The following is a 25,177-nucleotide window of genomic DNA, read 5'->3' as shown; positions in this document are numbered from 1 at the left end:
CTCCACTAACTAGTTTTGTAGGAAAAGTTGGTCCATCTTCAATGACGTCTCATACGTCTAAATCGGTTGATTGTAAATACTAAGTCATTTAAGTTTTCCAATAAGGATAGTCTGTTCCCGTAAAAAATTGAGCTCTATTTTTTGCAAAACTTTCAGTGTGAGATGAGCTTGATGAAATAAGCATTTCCTCTTAGACGATTAAGTCTTAAACAAAAGGCCTTACTCTGTACCAATTGAGAAAATAAAGACTAATCTTAAATGTGAAAAACACTCAAGAAGAAGGTGAATTGGGTTTTTCAAAAACTTTTTCAACACAACAAATTCAAGCACAATAGAAGCAAATATAATGAGATAGAGTTAGAGAATTCAAACTCAAATTTTATAGCGGTTCGACATTTTCTTGCCTATGTCCACTATCCTCAAGCTCCTAACCGAGTAAGGGTTCCACTAATTTGAAGCTTCAACCAAACTTCTAATCTCCTTTGCACTTGGATTTCGGCTCTAATGGGCTCTTACACAATCTCTTCAAGATTCAACTCATTTGAAGACTTTAACACTCAATTTTACAAGAATGAATCCCTCAACCTAGCTTAAATACAAATCAAAGCTAGGATGAAACACAAAGATGCACTAAAAGCAAGTGAAGATTTAACGCACCAAGAAAGAAATGAGAGCTTTTAAGGCAAGAACAAGTGGGTAGACAATTAAATGCAAGTGTTCTTTATATCATAAATGAAGTGGAACTCTCAATTTATAGGTTTCTAACCTTGGGAGCCAAGAAAAACAAAAAACATCCTCAACCGGTCGAGCTGGGGGTCGACCGGTTCACTAGTTGTTAGAGCATTTAATAATTTGGTAGGTTATCGTTGCTTTAACCGGACCTCGATTAGAGGACGACTGGGAAGGAGGATACCTCGACTAGGAAAGGAAGGCTATTGGATGAGAGAGAGTGTTTTTAGCACTCCTCGACCGGACCTGATCGGGCAAAGGGAACCGATCGACCGGTACCCTGGCCGGTTGAGCCAATTGGCCCAGTGCCTTGACCGGTTCAACCTTTTGGCCCCGAAAACCTATCTTTTTCTATTCTTTTCTTTTCTAACACTTAGGCAAGGTCTTTAGGTAAATTAATATGTCAATGTTGAAACTTTTTGCCTAAGGTACATTTGATAAAATTCGGGTTTTAATGAAATTGTAACTTTAAATAATAAACCGAGTTTTCCAAAGATGCATGAAATGATATGTAAAACCTAAGTGCACCCATGCATTCATCTTAAATTTGTTTCCTATGATTAATGGTCTTCCAAAAGTCTTGATTTTGTATCCATTAGGTCCTTTGATGAATTTCCAAATTAATACCTGAGATTCTTTACAATTCAAACCAATTAGTAACTTTACCATGGTTTGTTATCATCAAAACCTGATTAGGAGAACCCTTGGACTAATAAAAGTGAAAAAAGGTGTCTTGACATGACACTTGTGTTTGCTTTGGTTTATGTGACTTGCATTGGATAGTACCGGTGCATGCCTCTAGTGTCTTAGGTGGAACATGTAATGAAACAAGATCAAGGGACCCAAATGTGACTATAATATGATTTGACTTTACTACTTCATTAAGATCTAGATGAATTCTTCCTTGGTTTACAAGTTTCATTATGAGATCTTTTAAAATGAAACATTTCTCCATCAGGTGACTGATAATTCAATGGTAATGACAATAGTTCGGATCATTAACACAACCCATTTCTTTTGGACGTTTGCACTCAAGTAGCTCAATAACCTTTTTTTGGAGCAGGTCTTCCAACATGCTAGGCACATTAGAGTTAGGAAAATGATACTTCTTCTCCTCTAATTCCTTCAAGGTGAATCGACACCTCTCATTTTCCTGGGTTGGTCTAGCCTCTTTTACTTTTTTCTTTTTATCTCGTGCTAAGATTTTGATAGGAGTCATATTTACCGTCATTGACTCCTGGATGGGTTTTATTGAATTCTTATCACTTTCTTTCCCATTGTGTCTTTCTCTTTGCTGGTCAACGAGAAGGTCATTTTTAACACCATGGTTGGCTATACTGAGCTCCATATCATGTGCTCGAGTAGCTAATTCTTCAAAGGTATGGGGTTGTATCCCTTGGAGGATGTATAGGAGACCCCAATGCATTCCTTGTATGCACATCTCCACAACTGATACCTCATATAATCTATCTTTGCAATCAAGGCTTAAAGAACGCCAACAGTTGATATAGTCTACAATTGGCTTGTCTTTCCATTACTTAGTGTTAGTAAGCTCCATCATGCTTACAGTTCGTTGGGTGCTATAGAAACGGTTGAGGAATTCACGTTCTATTTGGTCACAACTATCGATATACTTAGGTGCAAGGTCTATGTACCAATCGAAAGCAATCACTCGAAGAGAATGAACGAATTGTTTAACTAATAAGTCACCATCTATACCTACAGTGTTACAAGTTTCAACGAAATGGGCAACATGTTGTTTTGGATTTCCTTTCAAGTCAAATGATTGAAATTTGGGAGGTTGATAACCCATATACATACATAGGTTATTAATCCTCTTAGTGTAAGATTTAGAGTACATGAGCGTACTCTGTAAGGGTCCACCATACTGTGTTTTAATGGTGTTGGTTATCATGTCCTGAAGTTGTTGGATATATAATGATGCTACTAAGGCAAATTCCGTCATTTGTCTCTCAACTTGCATTATCCTATACGTATGTGGTGCATCATCGAGAGGAGATGCAACATTCAGAAGGTGGTTGAGTCCTTGACTTGACTTACCTGTATTTTGTACTTGTGCCTCAACCTTGTTTATGAGGGAGACTATTTGCATATCCTTCTCCTCGACTGTCTTGGTGAGTTTGGTGATGGCGTGAGCCATCTCTGCTAATTGTTCCTCTATAGATGTAATGTCAATTGCCATTACCAGCATAGTCATCGAGAAGGAAGAAGTAAAAGAATCGGAACGATTAGAGTAGTTTTCCTCATTTAACATTCCAGTTGGCGATTTGGAGTATGAACCAGTGCTAGAGTTGGCATTGGTAACAAAGCAATGAGATTTATCCCCGAAGTCCTATAGTGTTGAAGGGAGTTTTCCCCTACTACGAGGACTATGGCTTTTTGCCCTCAGAGAAACCAAAGTGATGAGTGGTTGGTACTCATCACACATTCTTACCAGTTTTAGCAAACATGCAGACTCACTTATTTGTTTTGTTGAGAGTGGAGATGTTGATTTTGCTTTGCTACGAGTCATGGGGCCCGTAGCGGCGTCGTGTGTCGATTGTGCAATGACGATCTTGTCATTGCCTTTATTGACATGCACAACTTGAGTTCTTTTGGGTCGACGTAGTAATGCTAAATCTTCTAACAAAAGAGATGAGAGGTAGAGATGTCTCACTGGGCGTGCCAGAAATTTGTAAGCACAAATTTCATAAAAAATTTTGTCATGCAAAATTAGCAAAACAAATAGGAAAATAATGTGAACAAAATATTTATTAAATTAAAAATATTGTGGGTACAATTTCAAAAATAATATTATTTCCAAAAGAATATTTTCCCTCTGATTCTTTTACCTTTATCACACTTTGGAAGACGACGATGACATTTTCTTGATTTCAAATATCAATCAAGGGCCTCAAGTGGCTTATACCTGAATGAACTCGTTGAATGACTAGAACGCATGTAGCAGGTCTTTTGCTATTTTAAACTTTTTCTTTTGTTGTGAAACCTCTTTTCCCTTACAAAGTCGCCTTTGAATTTTCTCCTTAAGATTTTCTTTTATGGATTTTTATGATTTCTCCAATTTCTCCCTTCGACTTTTATTTATAGGTGAATATAGGAAATTTGAATTTCAAATTCTCAAATTTTAGTTGCTTAATTCAAGGGATTTAGTTCCTTGATTTTAGCAAATTTTCTTCTGGGAGGTTTTACCAACAAGATAATAATAATATTAATAATAATTTTCTTATTATTATTATTATCCTTTTTATAGTTGGAGATTAGGGAAACTTATTCATAAGAAGATTTTTTTTTTAATTTAGTCATTTTGAAGACCAAATTAATGGTAATTTAATCCACTAATTTTTATTTTTATTTTATATTTTTTATGTCTACAGCTCCCTGTGAGCCTTTGCTAATAATGTCATCATCTTAAGCTTATAGCTCAGAATCAGGGTTAATTTTCTTATGCATGCCGTCTTATGATCATTACTAGATATGAACAAATTAATTATGTGAAAAAAAGACTTCCATTGGCCAGAGTATGATTTCATTGTTTAACTTTAACTGTGTGAGGATCACAAGAAGAAGTAATTCTTTGATCCACGTTTGGGAAGAAAATTTTCTTCTTTTTCCTCCAGTGACAAACTTAGCTTTTGATAACAACTCGCAACAGGAGAGGACAAGAGCATAGCCGGCATTGTTTGACAGCAAAGGCATCAAGGCAAATCATTTAAAATTAAATATCGAAACCAATTACGTAAGCCTAGCTTAATCCGCCTATCGAACAAGATAAAGCATTCAGATTCCCAATGGATTCCCTATCCTACTAAGTTGTTTAAGATGATCAAATATGCCAAAGATTGTCACCATCCACTAGATATGACTTGGGTTAATAACAAGACATGGTTTTTGTCATACAACTGTTAGGGTTGAGAGGAACGAAACTTGGACTGGACTCCTACAGATTCTTTTTGTGACAACCATGCATGCATGTCCTTTCATCTAATTCATCACTGGGTCTCCAAAGACCTGAAAGATCCTCAGTTGTGTTTTTAAAACCTAAAAAAAAAGGTAATTGGATTATTGGGCCATCATATTTGACAACAAGGGTCATGATCTGGTGCAGTTCTCCCTCTGAAATAGAAATCATGGAACTCCTTTTCCTGAGAAAGAGGAGGTTGACATTCATTTGGCCTTGTCCTAGCAACTCAATCAGTCAATCTATATAAACACGGTTGCTTTCATATGGGACACAAAATTAGTGCCCTAGGATGGGCGCAAAAGGATGATACACCCACATGTTACAAAATTCGAAGCAAAAACCTTTTAATACTAAAATTCTTATATATATATATATAGGGTTCCAATAGAGAAATGTATGTGCAATTGCAATAGTGAGGAAAAAAGATTGTAAGTGCAGTAGCAATTATGAGAAGAACGATAATTTTTCCACTTTCATTCAATTAGTACATAGATTCTTGATGATGGTGCATTCGTGGATATATATATATATATATATATATATATATATATATATATGTAGGAATTACATTGATCATCAAACTGTATTAAAAACTCTTATCCTTCTTCGTTTACATAGGTGCAATTATGAAGAAAAAGAGAATATTTATCATTATAATGTTTTATCTTCATTTGATTAATAGATTTTTGATATTGGTATGCTCGGTGGATGTAGAGAGCACATTAATCATGGAACAAAGTTAAAATATTTTTCATCTTTCTTTATTTTTACTTGTGTGTATATATATAAACCAAGAAATTTCACTTTTCATTCTTCAAAGAGAGCAACTAATTAGTTAGTTCTAGCTGGTGCCTTGTAGGACCGTAGACAGGATTAATAGGCAGCCAAACACTTGTAAAATAGTCACTAACAACGATAAGTAAGATGCCTTGAGTCCCCATCAAACAAACCTCATGGCTTGAGCTCATGGGCCATAATCAAACACAGAGTAAAATGTCTACATGTATAGATGCCAGCTGAATTTTCACGCGAGAGACAACAAAATGGATAATGAGATGGGGCGATGGATATTATGCCATTCACCGTTATAAACTAGGGTTCTACGTGATATATGTTGAAGTCTCACGTCTGCGTAAGCGTCTCTCCTAAGTGCCCTCACCTAAACCAGCTCTCAACTCTCCACCATGGTAAGTTCTCTCAAGCCATTTTCATTGTGGACTTCATCATCATATTCATCATCTGGTTCTCTCATATGCATATATACTTTCTTCACACAGGGAGGTCAGGAAGCTACCAAGGCAGGCTACAAGTCCCTTTCCGAAATGGCTAATAACGGAAAAGGCGGATTCAGAGCTTCCATGTTCATTTACAGTATGCTAACTACATTAATCCAATAAGTTGATCCTTTTTTAATATGCTGTTCTTGATATTGAGTTCAAATGTATATTTTATTTCTCTATAATTTGTTGTACAGTCTTGAATTCACTAGAGAACATGGGTTTCGTAGCAAACATGGTTAGCTTGTTCTCGTACTTCTATGGGTTGATGCATTTTGATTTGAGTGGTGCTGCTAACACTCTTACAAACTTCATGGGTGCAACTTTCCTGCTGTCCCTGGTCGGGGGCTTCGTTTCAGACACGCTCTTGAGCAGACTTAATACTTGTCTTATTTTTGGAACAATTGAATTACTGGTAAAGATTACTTACTTCCAATCCCTACCACATGGGCTCACACACAAGTGTTCCTTTCATTTAAATAATCTAGGTCATAGTGGAGTCATGTTGCGTTTGCAGGGTTTGATGCTGATGACGATCCAAGCTTACTCGAACAAGCTGCATCCGGCTGATTGTGGCAAGCCAAGTTGTGTTGAAGGAGGTACAGCAGTCATGCTTTACGTTTCGCTGTGTTTGTATGCGTTGGGTTCTGGTGGAGTTAGAGGAGCTCTTCCTGCACTGGGTGCTGACCAATTCAACCAGAAGGATCCAAATGAAGCGGAAGCTCTCGCCAGCTTTTTCAACTGGGTCATACTCAGCGCCACTGTTGGAGCGTCAGTGGGAGTAACAGTGATCGTGTGGGTTAGCTCAACAGTGGCATGGTACTGGGGTTTTTTCATATCACTGGTAACTGCCTTCATTGGTTTTATTGTTCTTGCCCTTGGGAGGCGTTTCTACCGCATCCAACCCCATGGACAGAGCCCCATCATAAGGACTGTGCAGGTCGTTCTCTCTCTCTCTCTCTCTCTCTTACACCCGGAAAATAACATGTCCACACTCAGCGTTATGCCTTGTAGCATTTAAAAGAGTTCATTTTGTTGGTTTTTGACGCAGGTTATAGTTGTGGCAATTAAAAATCGAAGTTTGTCACCACCAGAGTGTCCTGGTGAACTTTATGAGATCAATGATCAAGTAACAGATTTTACTGACCCAAAACTTGCACACACTGACCAATTTAGGTGATATTCTTCATATCCATAGTACATAATGGATTTTTTTTTTTTTTTTTTTTTGAAGAGTAAGATAAAAGACATGAATGTATTGTTCCAATTTGTTGAAGCAGGTGTCTAGACAAAGCTGCTATTCTTGGCAAAGACTCAGAGCCAAGGCCATGGGAAGTTTGCACAGTGACCCAAGTAGAAGAAGTCAAGATCCTAACAAGAATGTTGCCTATTTTATTCAGCACGATCATAATGAACACATGTTTAGCACAACTCCAAACATTTTCAGTACGTCAAGGAAATGAAATGGATCGCTTTCTTGGCTCTTTTGAGGTTCCTGCATCATCAATCCCTATAATCCCTCTAGTTTTCATGTCCATTCTCATTCCAATCTATGAGTTCGTTTTTGTTCCTTTTGCGCGTAAGATCACTGGCCATCCAGCAGGGATCACACAACTTCAAAGAGTTGGAATTGGGCTAGTTCTCTCAGCCATTTCCATGGCTGTAGCAGGCCTTGTGGAAGTGAAGAGAAGGAACAAGGCCCTTGAAATCCCACCCAGGAATATAAGTCTGTTTTGGCTCTCCTTTCAGTATGGAATTTTTGGGATTGCAGACATGTTTACTCTTGTGGGACTGTTGGAGTTTTTCTATAAGGAAGCACCCAAAGGCATGCGATCACTGTCTACTTCCTTTACATGGGTGTCACTGTCTTTTGGCTACTTCCTGAGTACTATCTTTGTTGATATCATTAACTCTGTAACCAAGAGAATAGCTCCAAGCAAGCAGGGATGGTTACATGGATCGTTTATCAATAAGAACAACCTGAATCTCTTCTACTATTTCTTAGCCATCCTGAGCTGCATCAACTTTGTAAACTATCTATACTGGGCTTCGTGGTACAAGTACAAAGCAGAAGATCATCCCGATACTGAGCTAAAGCTAAAGGCTTTGAGTGCTCCTCCTGTGTTCAGGAAAGAAAGCACTCAAGATAATATTGGAGCTATAACAAACGGGGCAGCTTCTGCTGAACACACAGAGGATGCTAAAGAAGATGGTGGCAAATTGTTAAACCCAGCCTCTGAATCAAAAAAGTCAGATGCTCACACTGGCTGCTAAGTACTTAATTGTATGCATGGATCGTTCTCTCTCCATATATACATATTGGTGTTTTTGTTTGTTAGCTCTTTGAGAAGCATTATCAGTGAGAAGGGAATGTGTTATGATGCCTAGAATTAAAAAGCCACATTTCACAACATTTGGACGTCTACTATTTCAATTCCCATAGATGTAATAAAATTTTAAAAGCTTAAGTATGAAGTAAGCAGCTACAGCCTTGCAATAGATTTGTTATGTTTTCTAGCGTGAAGATTTTTCTGTTTGCTTTCATTTGGAAGACCCAGTGCCATTTTGATATTCTACTTTCAGGAGGTTTTGAGACCGTGGCTAGAGAGGGCTAGGTTGGATGAGCCCAAGCTGATGAGTTCCAGCCCATTCTGAGCCACAACCTAATTAACGGTATATCTCACACTAGCCCAACCTCAGTTTGAGTCTGCCACGGGCTAGCATGCACTCAAGTGATCATTATGGTTACCTGATACGAGGCAGTGTTCAGGCCAGCCCAACTTTAAACCCCAGGATGAAAATCTCCCTCAAAATTAACTCAAAGGATGCTGGTCAAATGGACAGAAGTTGTGTAAAGAGCTATGTCTTCCCGAGCAACCAAAATCCTACAACTGATCATTTCTTATGTTCAATACAACTCAATTAAGAAAATTTTCTAATTATAAAAGTTGTGATTCATTTTATTATACATACATGAACTCCTCTTAATTTCATATAGTTGAGAGCGGACAGTTACAAATAATATCAAAATCAAACAAACTCTCACATTAAGATATCCATTCATCCGCTAAGGGTTAATTGATATATCCCAAAAAAGCCCATAGCTCTATACATATATATATGAACTCCTTAATTATAGAAGTTTCTTAACCAATATATGATTCCCTATACAAGTGGAAACAAATAAACCATGACAAATTAAAATTAAATTTTGAGATTCTCAAAATTTGTAAATATAGCTACAAACAAATTGATTAAAACTATATTTTTGAGTATTGATCATCAGGCTTCATAAACTAATTTAATTGATGGTGTCATATGTCTAGCCTCATTAGGATAATTCCAGGATTCAATCAATCCAGAAAGGATGGATATGGTTCCCAGCCTTCATATCAACCACATATCAGCAACAAGAACAAAACGAAGCAACACTAATCATTCCCTTTCCATGATGTGATAATTGTGGTAAAACGGAGAGGAGCAATTGGTGGAGATTGAAAGAGAAATGTTGGATTGTATCAATTGTCCTGCTCTAATTTGCATTTCCCATGCTTTTATTTTGTTATCAATATGGAAGGAAAATATCAAGGTGGGTGCTCTTTCCGTATCTCTTTTTCTTTCTATTTAATTTCTCTTTGTTTTCTACTTCTTCCCTTCTTCTTCAATGCTCTTATTGGTGGCCATTAAAAATGTGTAGGAAAACGACTAAAAAAAAACTATGGAATCATCAACTACCATTCAAACCCAAGTATTTAAATGCTCCAACTCACCTCTTAATTTGTTTTAGTTACTGCATGTTTTCCCCATAACCCAACAAAACATAGTTGCAATTAAGAGAGGAATCCGACATGAGGACGCACCGACAGTTCTAGATTAACCTCAAAAGAAAGAAAAAAAATATCAGCATATTTTTTTAACCCATCATTAGATGTTTAATAACAAATTAATGTGTTAAATAAATACCGGGGCTTGCTTCTTGTGCTTGACAGCGGTTGGTGGGCTGTGCCAACAAGCCCCAAAAAGTTGCATGTGATTATGGGACCAACCTCTCATGTGCAAGCTCTCCTTTTCATTAATTGTCATGATTAAATTTTGGGTTCACCATTAAATGTTGTCTCCGGTCCCGTAATAACATGGAATCATGAATTATTAATTTGACTCAAGTAGCCTTTTGACGTTGTTGATTTCATAAATTTTCAAAAACTATAATCATATCCAATTAGTTACTCTTTAGCTCAGAGGTCACAAGACTCAACCCAGTTTGAAAATGGGGAGGAGAAACCTATTCATAACATAGATGCACCGCCTTCATCATTTGGCTGTCCTACATCAACCTCTTCACATGAGGAACATCAAGTGCTTTCCTCACCGAAAAGATGGATCAAATTAATATGAGTGATTTACCACAGAAAAAGTACAAAGAACAAAGAAAAAAGAAAAAAGAAAGGTGGGTGATGATCAGCTATGATCTTGTTTAATTTATGTCCCACTTGCCCCAACCTCCCATCCCATGCATGCAATTCCAAAACAAGTATGTACAATCATGGGTTGTCGTTTATCCATCCATCTACGACTGAATCGTCTGTACTTAAATACATTTGAGTATGGGGGTTGGAGTGAAGGAAAAGGAAGTGGTTCAAGGGGTGGGCGTCAAAGTTGAAAGCCCAAATGGTGGGCAAGGGGTTTGTTCATTTCGAACATTCCAAACCTTGCTTGTGAGAGTTGGGAAAGTAATAAAGTAAACCGAACCCCCCTCAAGCCAAAGATACTTGGCCCTTTGCTTTCGCAAATGTGTCGGCAGGGACCATGGTGGAATCCCAAAATGCCCAACCCTTTTGCCTTAAATGGTTTCCATTTTACGTGTGATTGAGGGGCTGCCTTCAAACTTGACAGCTCCATTATTCAATTAGAGAGGTGTTTAACTCCAAATGTAAGATATTCAATTACCGAAAAGGGAAAGCAGAAACGGAGACTGGGACGTGGAAGTGGAAATAGACTAAGCAGGACCACAGTATAGACCATTACACGCGTCACATTTTGTTGAAGTGAATGGAGAGAAAGAGATCTGATGATGTATCAGAGTATCTCACTATCCTATGGGCACCGATTCATCACAGCTGTAAACCTCCAAAACCATGCGTTGCTCCCCCACAAAGAAAATCTAGCCAAAATCAACATACCCAATTCACACTTGATAGAGCCATCTGTCTTGGACTTCAAAAAATCACACGGTGCGTTGAGGTACGGGTGTGGGTGTGGGTCCAAAAAGATTCCTAACGTGCAATGGCTGATGCCACCGCTGAGCTAGTAAGTAATAACAATCTAGCAGGAGAACCCGGGAACACTATTACTATATTACAATACTATTTGCTTTTGCAGTGTGGTGTCTCTCACACACTCTCTCTCTCGCTCTCTCTCTCTCTCGCTCTCTCTCTCTCTACATTTATTTACACAGTATCATAGTTGCTTGCCTGCCTCAACCCGGGAACACTATTACTATATTACAATACTATTTGCTTTTGCAGTGTGGTGTCTCTCACACACTCTCTCTCTCTCGCTCTCTCTCTCTCTACATTTATTTACACAGTATCATAGTTGCTTGCCTGCCTCGTGATTTCTGCTCTAAGTAAAGCAAGTGGAATAAAAGAGGGAGATTTTATAGTAAATCTTTCTTCTTTTTAGTCTCATTTATACTTGTTTAGGATGAAAAATCATTCAATGCAGCAGTCCGTGGAAATTATATAGTTAAATCCAAAACTTGGGCCTTCTAAACGGCCTTGTTCTTTTCAAGATTTGGGTGATTGAGAGAGGGAAAGAGGGAGGAGCAGAGCAATGGTGAAGGTAGTGGGTGTGGTCGTGGCCATTGTTGGACTTGTTTTTAGCAAATGGGTTTATGGTTTTGAGTTTGAAGAAAATGGGAGTTGGGTACATGGTCTTGATGATTTGAATGTCACAGAGCTCTCATTCTCAGACTCTTATGGAGTCTCTGCTGCTAGCAGGCCTATGATGGTAGGCTTAACCCTTATTCACGCGGCTGCTGCGAAAGGGGCAGGTACTTTTTTCAAACTCTTCTTCTCATATCTTTGCTGCTTGATGTAGCTGTAGCTTGTATTTTTTTTTTTTTTAAAGGAAAAAAAAAATTGCCGTGTGAAAATATTAGATTATTCCATCATTGCCCTACCATTCCTCCAATGAGATTGCTTCAGGTTGGTGGGATCTTGATTCAGAATTTTTTTTTCAAATTTTTTATTTATTTTAACTAATTTTTCATTTTACCAAAAGCAGCTCTTTTTTTTTTTTTTTCCATTCTTTTCCTGTGATTTTTTCTGCTAACATTTTGATCTATTACTTCCTCTTTTGATTCAACTCCCTCTCTTGCAATGATCTTTTCCAATGAGTACACTGGTCTGGCTGAGATTTTCTTTTCCTTTTTCGTCTCTTCTCTTGTCTGTGTTATTTATCAACTATCACTATGCTGCTAGTAGTTTTGCTTCTATTATAGTGATGGTAGATTATGTTAGTCTACATTTTCCCACCTCTCCTTTTGTTTATTTGAGGAATATTGACAGTAGTCACACATTCTCTCATCTTTCTCATCTGTTTGCTCCTCCAGCGAATCGCAATCCCCTCTTTCATATCAATTTAGTTCTTTAAAGGCTAATCCCTTGTATTCGCAATCTTTCATTTCTAAACTTGTACTTGTTTATCTTTTCCTCAATTTTAATAGCAGTGACCTGAGATGCTTAGTACTCAGAATCATGAAATCTGGATTCCTTTTGGCATTAATACATCTCCTTGTATCGTAAATCGTTGCAGTTTGTTTAGATGGAACATTACCGGGGTATCATTTGCATCGTGGATATGGGTCAGGGGCAAACAGTTGGCTCATTCAATTGGAGGTTTGTGAAGCAGAGTTAGAACAATGGAACTTTATAATTTTCAATATATAAATGCTGCTTTACACTTTATGTTTTCTTGCAAAAGTTCAAAATTTTATACGCCTCCCTGTGCCTCTCTTTCTGGGTCTCCAGATATGTAAAATATCATTTAGCTAATATAAGAGCAGCTATCAAACTAAACTTTCCCAGTTTCATAACATTTGTGTTCAAATCTTTAATCCCAGAAAATGGTTCCAAATAATCCCTACTTCATTGAAAATAAATTCTGACATCTCCAATGTGAAGGAACCTGTTTTTGTTGAGAAATCTCCCAAAAGTAAACTGACCATATACCCCTTATTCATGACATATTATGTATGCATGCAAATATAATAGCATATCTTCTGGCCAAGCATCTAATATATGATAAGTTGATATCAAATGAAACAAAAATCTCTAGGAATTTGTTGAAAAAATTTATTGGTACAACAGGTTTAAACACTATGCTACCAGGGTTACGAGGACTATATTGTACCATTATTATCACCTTTGGGTCAGCTGTTTTTGTCGCCTTAGAAGTATAGCTAGGAATGCTTCATTGAGCCTTTTCTACAATCTCCAAAATTATAAGAATGTTCCATTTCCTTTTCATTATTGCTTTTTTTTGGCAAGTCCTGGATAACAGGTTGGCTGTTTCTTTATCAAAGATCTTTTCAACAATACTGATATTGCATTTACCTTGGCAAACATTCTTTGGCAGGGGGGAGGATGGTGTAATAGCATTAGAACTTGTGTTTACCGCAAGAAAACTAGGAGAGGATCATCAATATATATGGAAAAGCAGATCCCATTTACCGGAATTCTGAGCAATAATCCTGAAGAAAATCCTGGTTTCTTCTCAAACTTTATGTTGACTTGTCAAGACAAATCAACTGATGATATTCTCCATTTTTAGTTTCTCCAGATTTTTCTGTCATGAAAAGTTTCTAATTCCATGTGCAGATTTTTTCAACTGGAATAGAGTAAAGCTTCGTTATTGTGATGGTGCCTCTTTTACCGGTGACAGCCAAAATCAGGTTGGTGGTAAAAGTTTTCCATGTACTGTTTCCCATAACAGATTAATATTATCTTACAACTGACATTCCAACCAAAATAGTTGTTACTTCTGAGATCCCACATCTTCCATTTATCCCGGTCTTCCTGGGAAAATAAGTGTACCTAGTTTGTACAAAATTCTTGACTACGAAACATCACGTAATAGAAATTGTTAATTTTCTTTTATGTGTCATAATCAAGATTATTATGGAAGCAAAAAAGTGCAGTTCTGAGGCTGACACATTGATAAAATTACAAATTTTAGGGTCTTGTGCAATGTGAAATGGATTGTTTTGAGGTATTTTTAGATGACTAGACAAGGTTGTGCTAAGTTAATTCCTTAGTGTTGTCAAAATACTTTGAAGCTGAAATGAGAATGCTCTTCTAGCTAAGTGGTGGTTATTTTCTTGTGGTTGAAATACATAGGGTAGCCTAAACAATACATCAGGTTGCTCACTTAGCTGAACTGAGCTTGCAAAATGCAAATTTAGGTGTATGGTCATGTACCTCTGTCCATGTGTCATGTGCCAACTTATACTGCTCAAGTGTTTACTTTTCTGGTTTCAGGCATGTGGTGAAGGGGCTCAAAGACACTTAAAAACTGTTTGAACCTCATTTTTCTAAGATTTTTTCTGCATATTTCTCCCAAAAAATAGAAATAGAAAAGAAAGATCCAATTGCTCAAGCAACTGATTTAAATTAGATATCTTAAATTGTCTGATCATCTCCATCATTCCTGATCCTTCTCTTTAGGTGGAACCCCATGGTAGCTAAGGCTTGGTTGAGCTGAGTTGAGTTGAGTTGGGTTGCTCTTTTAGGATCTATCTAAGGCTCCTAATTTTGTTGCTATTTGCCAGCCACAGTTGTATAATATATCATGCTTAAAAGCTTTCCCATGTACAGTATGCTTACTTGGCTAATTGTAACCAGGTGAGTGCCTAATCAAGGCTTGTGCAGGCATGCTACTGCCTAAGTCAAGCAAAATTGTTCAGAAGTCTGGGTGCTCACCTTGGACAGAACAAAATCCAATAACCTTCTTAACCTTTGTCCATGATTTCCATCTCTCCTAGTGATGGTGATGTCACCAGAAGTAATGCATGTTATGCGATAAAAGAGTGGAAGACAGGGAGGAGAAGAAGAATGGTGTTAATTGTCAAACAAAATATCAATAGCTACTCCATTCCAGGGATTAGGTCAAATGCTCATCTATATAACTTGATTTCTGCTGATATATTTATGTGATTTTAGGCTGCACAACTGAATTTCAGAGGACAGCGTATATGGTCAGCTGCTATAGAAGATTTAATGTCCAAGGGAATGCGCTATGCCAACCAGGTTTGATGTCTGTAATGTTTTTTGTTCTTTCTCTTCTTTTCCCCGTAGTAATTCTTCTTATTACATCATGTGAATTTTTTGTGTTTCAGGCTCTTCTTTCTGGGTGCTCTGCTGGAGGTCTGGCAGCTATTTTACACTGTGATGAGTTTCGAGGCTTTTTTCCAAGAAATACTAAAGTGAAGTGCCTGAGTGATGCTGGATTATTCCTTGATTCGTGAGTGCCAAATAGTATTGGATGATCTTACTATCCTCTGTTCTAATTGTACATGTACTTGTTCCTCAGCTTTGTTGCTACTACTTAATATTTAATGATGCCTCTCTTTGGAATTGTAGGATTGATGTATCCGGTGGGCGTACCCTTAGGAATCTCTTCAGTGGTGTAGTTAACTTGCAGGTAGTGTAATGATCTTAAATTTTTGGAGCCCTTCCATTATGGAAATCCATTATCTCTTGCTTATATAGAATGTTTCTAATCTTCAGCTGGGTTAACCTTTGGGTGAGTCATCCATGGAAGAAGTCATTTGTCAAACTTTGAAACCAAAAGATCAATTCTTGAAATTTAATAAAAAAAACTTGATAGTAGAGGTGAGTTTAATTTGTGGAAGTTCATTGAGTTCACCTCAGTTTAAAGCCATGTATATATCACACTTAATTAAGAAATCTGGAAGAGATTTGAAACCCAAAGTGCAAGTGAGGCTCAAGCTCTATGAAGAATTGTGGGAGAAATTGTTTTCATTTTCATTATCACAATATTTTCAATTATCAAAATCGGTTGCAGTACCTCATTAAGAATTCCAGAGCCAGATTTTTTCTACAGTTACTGGAATGGCTGATTTAGAATTTCCTTGGTCTATAAGACGCATTGATGAATAACATTTGGGCAAGAAATCCTTTCATCCTTTAAATTTTAATGGATCTGAATCCACCTAATACTTGAATTGGCTAGAAAAACAACCAACTGAGATCAATAAAGGATGAGGGATAGCTGATGGTTCAACTCCAACATATTAACTAAAAAAAATGATGAATTGCAACAAATAAATAAATAAAAGCTAAGGCAGTGCTTTAGACAAAAAATTTAGATCCGTCTGTCAAGCAATATAGTAGTGTAAGCCTTTGAGACATTCAATACTTAATATGCTATTTGACCAAGTTATGCATCACGGAACTCATGTTTGTTTAATAATTGCAGGGGGTGCAAAGGAACCTGCCATCTTTTTGTTTGAATCGTCTTGATCCAACCTCGGTAATCCTTTTTCCTCAATTTCTCTCAGGCAAATACATGATTTTAATGGATTGGAGTAATAGGAAATTATGTCATGGCATTAGCTGTCAAACTGACCTTGTTCCTTTCTCAATATTTTTCTCCTTTTCAGTGCTTCTTCCCACAGAATGTGATATCCAATATCAAAACCCCGCTATTTCTTCTCAATGCAGCCTATGATTCATGGCAGGTAAGGATTTTCATTCCATCAGTGCTAAATTCTTATCCACCTTCAGTGCATCAAGATACAACAGTGGCAGTGACTTGCACTGTGAATGGCATTTGAAGCACTTGGATGACAACCCATCTGAATTAAGATCTTTTCCCCAATCAAAATCAGGTCCAGGCCAGTTTAGCTCCACCATCAGCTGATCCCCATGGCTATTGGAATGAATGCAAAAAGAACCATGCCCAGTGTTCTCCATCACAAATTCAATTCCTGCAAGGTGATTTCATTTATGACAAAATTTTTTATTTTTTATTTATTTTTTGATCAGAAACAAAATATATATATATTAATAATAATAAAGGTATAAGAGAAGGATGAGAGGTCCTTTCCTCAAAAATACAGATTCTGATCAAAGTAAGACTAGACACCCCACTATACAAAAACTATACACAAAGGCATCTTCCAACTATCTCAAACTTTTGAATCACAAACTGAAGGCCAGTTGAGTTAAATAGCATCAAGTGATTTATGACAAATTATCTATAAAGCTCTATGTTCATATTGGCCACATTATGACAAGATAATATAATCTCTTTATTGAAGCTCTATGTTCATATTGGCCACATAATGACATTATAATTTAATCTCTTTATTGAAGTATTTCCTAATTCTTTGGAACAGGATTCAGGAATCAAATGCTGAATGCAATAAAAGGCTTCTCAATGTCTAAACAAAACGGGTTATTCATAAATTCATGTTTTGCTCACTGCCAGACAGAGAGGCAGGATACGTGGTTTGCTGATAATTCTCCCATTATTAAAAACAAGGTATGCCTTATTTGACTAAACAAAATGGATTGGATTATTATCCAAATCTTCTTACAGATTTCTTTATATTTGTTGAGCCTTTGCATATGCTTATAGAGACCCCTATGACTGAAAGTCCATTCTAGACATCCCATGAGACCATTCCACGCAATCTACATTATGAGTTGAATGAAACACAAGGCTGTCTGAATTTATGATTGGAGATTTGCTATGAAGAAAATTTGAGGAAAATGTCTGGCTTTCTTCTATTCTAGAACTTAATTACTTTATGACTATGTGATCATTTATTAAGAGGAAATCAACACACTTAAAAAAACAAGAAGTAACAAAATGAAGATTGAAGATGACCCAGAGATGAAGTTAGAAGCCTCGAGAAGCAAAAGGGAAATGCAATATGGTTTCAATAAGAGGTCAACAACTGATAATTATTACTTTACATAATGATATCTTGGATGTTTATTTTCTTTGTCATTGATCTAGTTATTTTCCATATTATATCTTGATTTTAAAGAAAGTCAGATAAGTAAAAACCTGATCACTATGTTATAGGTCTCAACCAAGTGCTTTTTTAATTTGACTAGTCTTTACCATGAATCAAGGTCATCCTAGTGCGGCTATGTTTGCTGTTACTTGGTTAGATTGCAGGACTTGTGATTTGTGTTGTTATTTGATAGGTGTATTGTTTTTGTAAAAAAAGGTTTTAAATACTGAATTTGTTCAATTGATGATATGCAGGGGATTGCTTTAGCTGTTGGAGACTGGTACTTTGACCGATCTGGCATTAAAGCCATCGACTGCCCCTACCCTTGTGACAAGACTTGCCACAATCTAGTATTCCGATGAGCCATTTTGATCAATTTCATCATTTTACATGGTCATCCTATCGAGTAATTCATATCTTCTCAATTGCTATTGAAAGAAACAATGCAATTCAAAGAAAATTTATAGAAGACAATAAAAATGAAGGTTGCTGAGATGTGCAATTTTACAGTCAGCAAGCCTTATGTATTGTTGTTCCAATCTCTTGAACCTGCAACATGTTTTCAATTTTATTTTATCTTCATTGTTCTCTTGTTGTAGCTGGCCATTGAGTTGAGTTGTCGATGGCCCTATGCAAATTCTCCTACCCATACTTGGACTGCTGTCAAGGCCCTTCACTGAGTTGTAACATCTTGTGGATTATATACTATAACCTTATTTGATTAGACTAAGTTCTGAATTAGATGAAGATGCAGTGTATCATTTTGACAGTTACTACATAAAGAAAACTCATTTGGCATGCCATGCTCATCTCTAGTTGAATCATGAATCATTTCAACATGCTCAGATGACCATGAGAATGCTTCAGAGCCTGGCAGTCAAAATGTTCACAGATGTTATTCTAGACGAGGACGTAGAGTATGAATGGAAAATACTCTCCTTTCCCTTTGTTCTGGCAAACATCGTTACAAACTAATTCATTTGATTTATTCTCAAGATTATGCACGTTTTAACTTAGACCATGGATTCTTGGCTAGTTTCATTCTCCACCATGACAGTGGACATGTAGAGCAGTAATACATGGTGGTCTGAAGCCCTGCATGTTCCTGGCACCATCATCTAAAAGCCTGTATTTGGCTGGGAGAGGCCAAGAAAAGTTGATTTTGAGTTGAGTTGCAAGGGTGATGAAAGTTGAGACCATCATTTTTCTATCCATTTCATAAGATCTCATCCGCTTCTCCTTTTGATTTCTTTGTCTGAAAATCACATTAATTATGAGATTTGAAGACTATATTAGTAGCTGTACATGAAGTTGAGAAAACTATGTTAAATTATTGGCGTAGGTTAGGTAGGAGGCATGGCGGAATCTTATAATTTTCATTAACCGCCATACTTTTAAAGTCATGTTACTCTTTCCCATTACTTAAATCCTATCAATTCATGCTTGTGAGTTGTGACCAGAACTTAAAATTTTGGCAAGCCCCACTTTTTCCCATTTGTCTCCTACAGTGTTTTGATGGGAAGGCATATTGTTTTTGACACCTCAAGCTCAAATCAACCCTTGCTCCTCCGCCTGTGTTCCCACCTTCATGATCATGGATCCCATCAGATAACCATCAATGAATCTTCAATAATTTCTCTTCCCCCCCTGCCATCGAAATTTTGAATCTAACATTAATTGTTGACATCTCATCATCCATCCTGAATGTGTCATTGCAATTCAATTGTCTTTTGTTTTCTTCTTCACTAAAGATTGTAGGGCCTGAACAAAAAAAGACCCAATTATTTGCTTCACATGTGTTCATGGCTATATGTGTATTTAATATGCACACCCCATGCCGGCGAGGAAAGAAGACACTTGTACATATTCCATGGAGGCAGGATATTACTTTTTTCCTGTTTCTTTAATATGTGTGCACATGGATTCACACGAATATGCCCGCCGCTGCGTGTGAGAGAGACCCCTTTGTGAGTTATGACCCACCATGTGTGCCTCAGCGGCCGCTCCATCCTAGTATGAAAAAATTTATGTTTTCTTTCCTAATTGATTCCTAACCTTCATGTCATGGGGTTTTTGTATGGGTAATAAGAGAGACCCACTTGGTGAAATCTGCAGAAGAAAGCCTGCAGCTGATCAGACTGAAGGGTTGAATCAGGGAGAGAGTAACCAAGCTGATGATAATGTTAAATTGTTAATACGCCAGCTCAGGAGACTCACTGGTGACTAATGGGCGTGACGCTTCTTTGAAATGAACTACCTTAATGAGTTAGGGGACCACCCCTTATGTGACTTTTATCCAAGGCATTTCTCTTTATGATGGAGCGCCCGCCATGGCTAGGACCCCCCCTCATTCTGCATAGAAGTGGTAGAAATACTAGAGACGTGGCACAGGGTATCCATGGATGATTTTTGTCACCTCCTAATTAATAATTTCCATGAACTGAATTGGAAGTTTCTTGCTTTACCATGTCCTACCTAAGATAATGTTAGTGCCTCAAGAAAACTATAAGACGAGGGGGAATTTATGGCCTTCAGCTAGAGGGTCATTTTCATTCCTTCTTGACTAGCAGGCGAATTTCTCTTCAATTTGTTGTGGGGTTGTTGCCCTCTGCGATCTTTTCTTCTTTTTCAGAGAGAACTTTTCTTGTTTGGGCGTAGAGGAAGGACCCATAAGCTAAGCTACATTATTCCAAGGCCCCTTGGATGAGGTAAACAGGAGTTGATGACAACTTTAGTTTATTGTCTTAAGGATGGAGGGGAAGTGACTTAAAGACTGTCAAAAGTGAAAAACATCTCATCCCTAGGAGACAGTGATAGACACCCATTTAAGAAAAAATGGTTCCTTGAATCTTTCATTAGAAAAGCATTTATGGAATTTTTCATGTATTTTTCATTATGAAAAGGATCCATACAGAAAGAGATAGATAGGGATAAAGAAATAATAGAATTCCAGAAAACCAAGAGATTTGGATATGTCAACAGAGAGTCACAGTCTCCATGGATTTTGAATTTCTTACTGTGTAGGCAAAAGCCATGATACTGGCAAAAAAACTCAGAAGCTCTAGACAAAAGCCTTTTGATTGCTTACAGGGACAGAATCACAACCTATGAATCCGAAACAAATGAAGCATAGAAGAGGAATAGACATCAAAAGAAACCTTATTCCATACCATACTCCCATGAAAAAAGATGAACAGAAGCTTGTTTCCATTACAAATATTCATTAAGAAATAGCTCAGCCCTTTTGTATCAGACCTATTTACAAAATCATAAGAAAATTCTATAGCACACACCTGACCAGAAGATGTTTTTTCCAAATCCTTCTTGGACTGAAAACCCCCCGTGATTCTCTCGTCCCTTGAATTAGAGGCTCCACATGTTAAATACAAGTTAACAAATCTGTCCAAAAGCCACACCAAGTCTCTGGAGATCCTTGGTATATATGTCAGCTGAAGCTTGTATGGGTTGTTCCTGCTGGTTCTGATGCCAGCCAGTACTTGACCCATCTGTTGTGAAATGTATTCCTGGCTTAGTCTCACTATAGATAGGTTGAGGGCTTTGGTTCTGTAGTGTGGTTCCCAATAGAAATGGGGTATGGAGATACTCAGACCATTTGATGTCTTCAGGATCACCTTCCAACATATGGATTTGGTTTTCTTTATCAGATTTTCCGCAATCTGCCAGTCCCAATGAGAAGAAGTTGTTCTCAAAGAAAGCACTATTACTTTGCAGTTCAATACTGTTCCTGCTCCCATTGCTGCTGCTGGCATTATTACTGAAGGTGCCGACTTCCCAGTTCTGGACTCCGTTCACATCAAAAGAGCCTATTGAAGGATTACTGGAGGGAAGACTAATGGAAGGCTTAATTCTTGTTGGGGTGGGGAGAATTGTGCTCAACATGGATGGGAGAATGGTGGGTGTCATACTAGAACTGAATTCAGAAATGATCTCAGGAGACCTGGAGTTTGGATTGAAGGAGAGAGTGGCATTAGGGTTCACTGAGAGCCCAATATTGGGCCCATAATTCAACTGCTGAAAAGAGAAATGCCCCACCAAGCCAGAAGGCCTGCAGCTGGTGGTGGAGCTTTCATGGGAGGTAACGAATCTATCTAGGAAGAATTCCTGGGTGGGTTGGGGTGGTGTCAAATTGTTTCCATTGCTGCTGCTGTTGATCTTGGAACTGGGAGAAACTTCAACTGGATACTGCTCCGCAGCAGTTGAAAGTGGCTTTAAATTCTCGGCCTCAACAAGGTTCAGTTCATTGGCTTTTTCATTGCTTTTATCGGAATTAGGCAGCTTGTCTTGTCCGTTCTCAGCCTCCACAAGCGGTTTGTGAGTGTTGGGGTCGATGCCTTTTTGTCTAAGCTTCTTCTTAATGCAGGAGTTCCACAAATTTTTTATTTCATTATCCGTTCTTCCCGGTAATTGAGCTGCAATCTGCGACCATCTGATGAAACAGCAGAAAACTTCAGAATCCAACAGGAAAACTACTATATTAAAAGTGGGTTCTTGTAGGAGGTTGCTGACAGGATTTAAAGTACCTGTTGCCTAGAACTGCATGGAGTTCAATTATCAGGCTCTCTTCCTGTTGTGAGAATGCTCCCCTCTTCAAATCAGGCCTCAGGTAGTTAATCCATCTTAGCCTGCAGCTCTTCCCACACCTCTGCAAACCTGCCAATTATGATAGAAAGAGAAAAAGGAAAAAAAACACAGGAGACTTGGTCTCAATAACGGTTGCTGTTCTGCATTTACAGTGACACACCAAAAGATGAACATACATGGGTACCTGCCAGTTTAGGGACGGAGCTCCAACACCCATGTCCATACTTGGTAATATGCATCAGAAGTTTCTCATCTTCCTCGGGAGACCACAGGCCTTTCCTCAGCTTCTGCTTGTAGCAGCAAGAGTGCCTCCCCATGTGGAGCGCAGGCCACTTACAATACTGGGGAAAAGCTCAAAGTTTGTATAGAAAACTTTGAGTTGTCAGCAACAGGAGAAGCTTTGAAATGGATATAGGAGGTGGGGGTGGACTTGGAGGTTGAGAAAATGAAGTGGCAGCCTGGTAGGGAATGGAATTAATAGGAAGAGCCTTGAAGACAGAAGTCACATCCAAGAGGGTGATTGGAGATGGTGGTTTTTTTTTTTTTTTTTTTTAAAATGTATGTATATTTTGTTTGATTTTAAAATTGGGTTCCTCAGTCCTTTCCATCCCAGTTTGATCTGGACCGTCTACATCCTATAGGACCCACTGGAGGGTGGAGCCAGATGCTGAAGTGGATGGTCCAGATTCAAACCCAGTGTGTACAGCATATGGAGGAGGAGGCTGTGAGAGGGATGGGGCTTCCAATAACCTAACTAGCATATGTCTCATCAAGGTATGAGATTTAATGACTTGGACAGCAGTGGTGGGTCATTTTGACAGATAATTAACCAGTGTAGAACTGGATTTTGGTAGAATCCATGCTCAGACAAGTCCATGTCAGTAAAAATGTAGATTTAGATGGTGTGGGAATCAACCAGGTCCTCACAAATAAAACAAGCAAAATTTGGTGGACTTTTGAATTGAGATATGGGAGATTTGTAGTTTGTATCTGGTTTCAAGTAATCCCCCATTTCAACCAAGTCTATCACAAGATTCCTATTACAAAATCAGCCAAAAGATTTGAAAAAGGATAAATTTTCTTGCAGACAAGAAATACCCATGATTAGTTAAGGTTGGCAAACATAGAATACTGCAATAAATGGATGATAACAGAAGCTTTGTTTCTTATCTTGGTTTTCCTTTGTTTTCCATTTTTCTTTTTCTATCAAGAATTTGTGTGAAATTCTGAGTACTCCTCTCTTTTTCTTGACTAACTTTTGTGCCAGATGCCTTTCCAATAAAACTGACCCTCTCTCTCCTTTTGGCTTTCCAACTTATTTTCCAAAATCATGATCACTTTGAAAAGTTTCATAATTGGGTGGAAAGAACAAAATGTTTTGAACCTCTTTTTAAAAAATAAATGGTATCTTCCTTTTCCCCTTAGAAAACTACTCAAAACTCCACCAACTCCTCAAATCATTCATGTTTTCCAATTTAAAAATTACCCATCATTTCTTTTGTTTATCTCTTCATCATTTTATTTTTCTGATTTGATCATGCAAGTGTATGCTTGTCTGCAAGACTTGAACCAATATATCAAAAGAAGTAAACTGGTATAATCCTATAATTAAATAGGAGAACCACAATAATGCGGTTGTCCTCTAATGGATTGCAGCCCTATGTATTCCTGAAACTTGAATGCAGACAAATTCTGATACATTATTACAGATTACTGACATACTCAATATGACTAATATATTAATTGCAGAATGCCTTTAATTTCTCTTCATCATTTTCTATTTGTTTAGATGGAAATTAACGTGTGCAACAAGTATGTAAAACTCTGTTGATGAGGCATGCATTGTTACAATTATGTGACATTAGTATTTGATGATTCAAGCATATGTTTTATTTCTTTACAAACATGTACACTCTACATTATAAAGATGTTAGCTGGGTGAAGCTTCCATAAAACCAGTGCTGAGGACTTCTTGATAATCCTTGATGACCCGGGTTGCCTTCAATTACACATCATAGGCCAAGCTAGTGATAGAACTGTGTGGGGTAGCATATTGGTTATATGGGATAATTGATGTTTTTGGAATATAATCATGTTAGACATTGTAATACAAACATGGGAAGCCAAAGGTCACAACTAGGAAATGAGTGTATGATAGAAGAAATATCTGATGAAAATTATGACTGAAGGAACAGTGTGCTGAGTCTGCTGACTTCTGTTATTAAAACAGAGTAGCAGTTAAAAGGAATATTAATTTTCATCAAAGTAGTATTGTTTCTGTCACTGGATGACAAAATATTCCAAAAGCTGTGCATGGGCATACAAACATCCAAACTAATGAGTTTCTCCAAATTTTTTATTTTTATTACTTTCCTTAAACTTGTTTTGGAGCTTTTGAATCAGAGAACCTTCACCGCCTTCACCACCACCTCCTCCTCCACCACAATAAATAATAGTAACGATTAATAATATATTTTCCTTGTGTTTTAGCATGTCCACTTGTTCTAACATATGAAGCTTCCTTGACCTTAGCAATGT

The 25,177-nt window shown here is 37.6% G+C and overlaps 3 protein-coding genes across 3 annotated transcripts; 2 read left to right on the top strand and 1 right to left on the bottom strand.

Moving 5' to 3' along the window:
* Positions 1–6,000: 6,000 nt before the first annotated feature.
* Positions 6,001–8,379, top strand: LOC117929544 (protein NRT1/ PTR FAMILY 4.5-like). Its single transcript, XM_034849856.1, has 5 exons — positions 6,001–6,082; positions 6,186–6,403; positions 6,506–6,928; positions 7,040–7,164; positions 7,269–8,379. The coding sequence occupies exons 1-5, from the start codon at positions 6,034–6,036 to the stop codon at positions 8,260–8,262; spliced, it is 1,809 nt and encodes a 602-aa protein (XP_034705747.1). The 5' UTR covers positions 6,001–6,033; the 3' UTR covers positions 8,263–8,379.
* Positions 8,380–11,489: 3,110 nt separating this feature from the next.
* Positions 11,490–18,784, top strand: LOC117930729 (pectin acetylesterase 12-like). The gene is made up of 12 exons (XM_034851391.1): positions 11,490–12,040; positions 12,805–12,887; positions 13,627–13,756; positions 13,869–13,942; positions 15,210–15,296; positions 15,386–15,510; positions 15,630–15,690; positions 16,489–16,542; positions 16,673–16,750; positions 16,901–17,006; positions 17,411–17,556; positions 18,292–18,784. Exons 1-12 carry the CDS (start codon positions 11,821–11,823, stop codon positions 18,397–18,399), a joined length of 1,272 nt encoding a protein of 423 aa, XP_034707282.1. The 5' UTR covers positions 11,490–11,820; the 3' UTR covers positions 18,400–18,784.
* Positions 18,785–21,031: 2,247 nt separating this feature from the next.
* On the bottom strand, positions 21,032–23,095 carry LOC117929759 (transcription factor MYB61-like). The gene is made up of 3 exons (XM_034850155.1): positions 22,824–23,095; positions 22,579–22,708; positions 21,032–22,484 (listed from the first exon to the last, which is right to left on the bottom strand). Exons 1-3 carry the CDS (start codon positions 22,954–22,956, stop codon positions 21,428–21,430), a joined length of 1,320 nt encoding a protein of 439 aa, XP_034706046.1. The 5' UTR covers positions 22,957–23,095; the 3' UTR covers positions 21,032–21,427.
* Between the last annotated feature and the right edge of the window lie 2,082 nt (positions 23,096–25,177).

Source organism: Vitis riparia, chromosome 14 (assembly GCF_004353265.1).
Source record: "Vitis riparia cultivar Riparia Gloire de Montpellier isolate 1030 chromosome 14, EGFV_Vit.rip_1.0, whole genome shotgun sequence".
Lineage (NCBI taxonomy): Eukaryota > Viridiplantae > Streptophyta > Magnoliopsida > Vitales > Vitaceae > Vitis > Vitis riparia.
The sequence above is the reverse complement of the archived record's forward strand: the minus strand, read 5'-3'. Positions and strand labels throughout refer to the sequence as shown.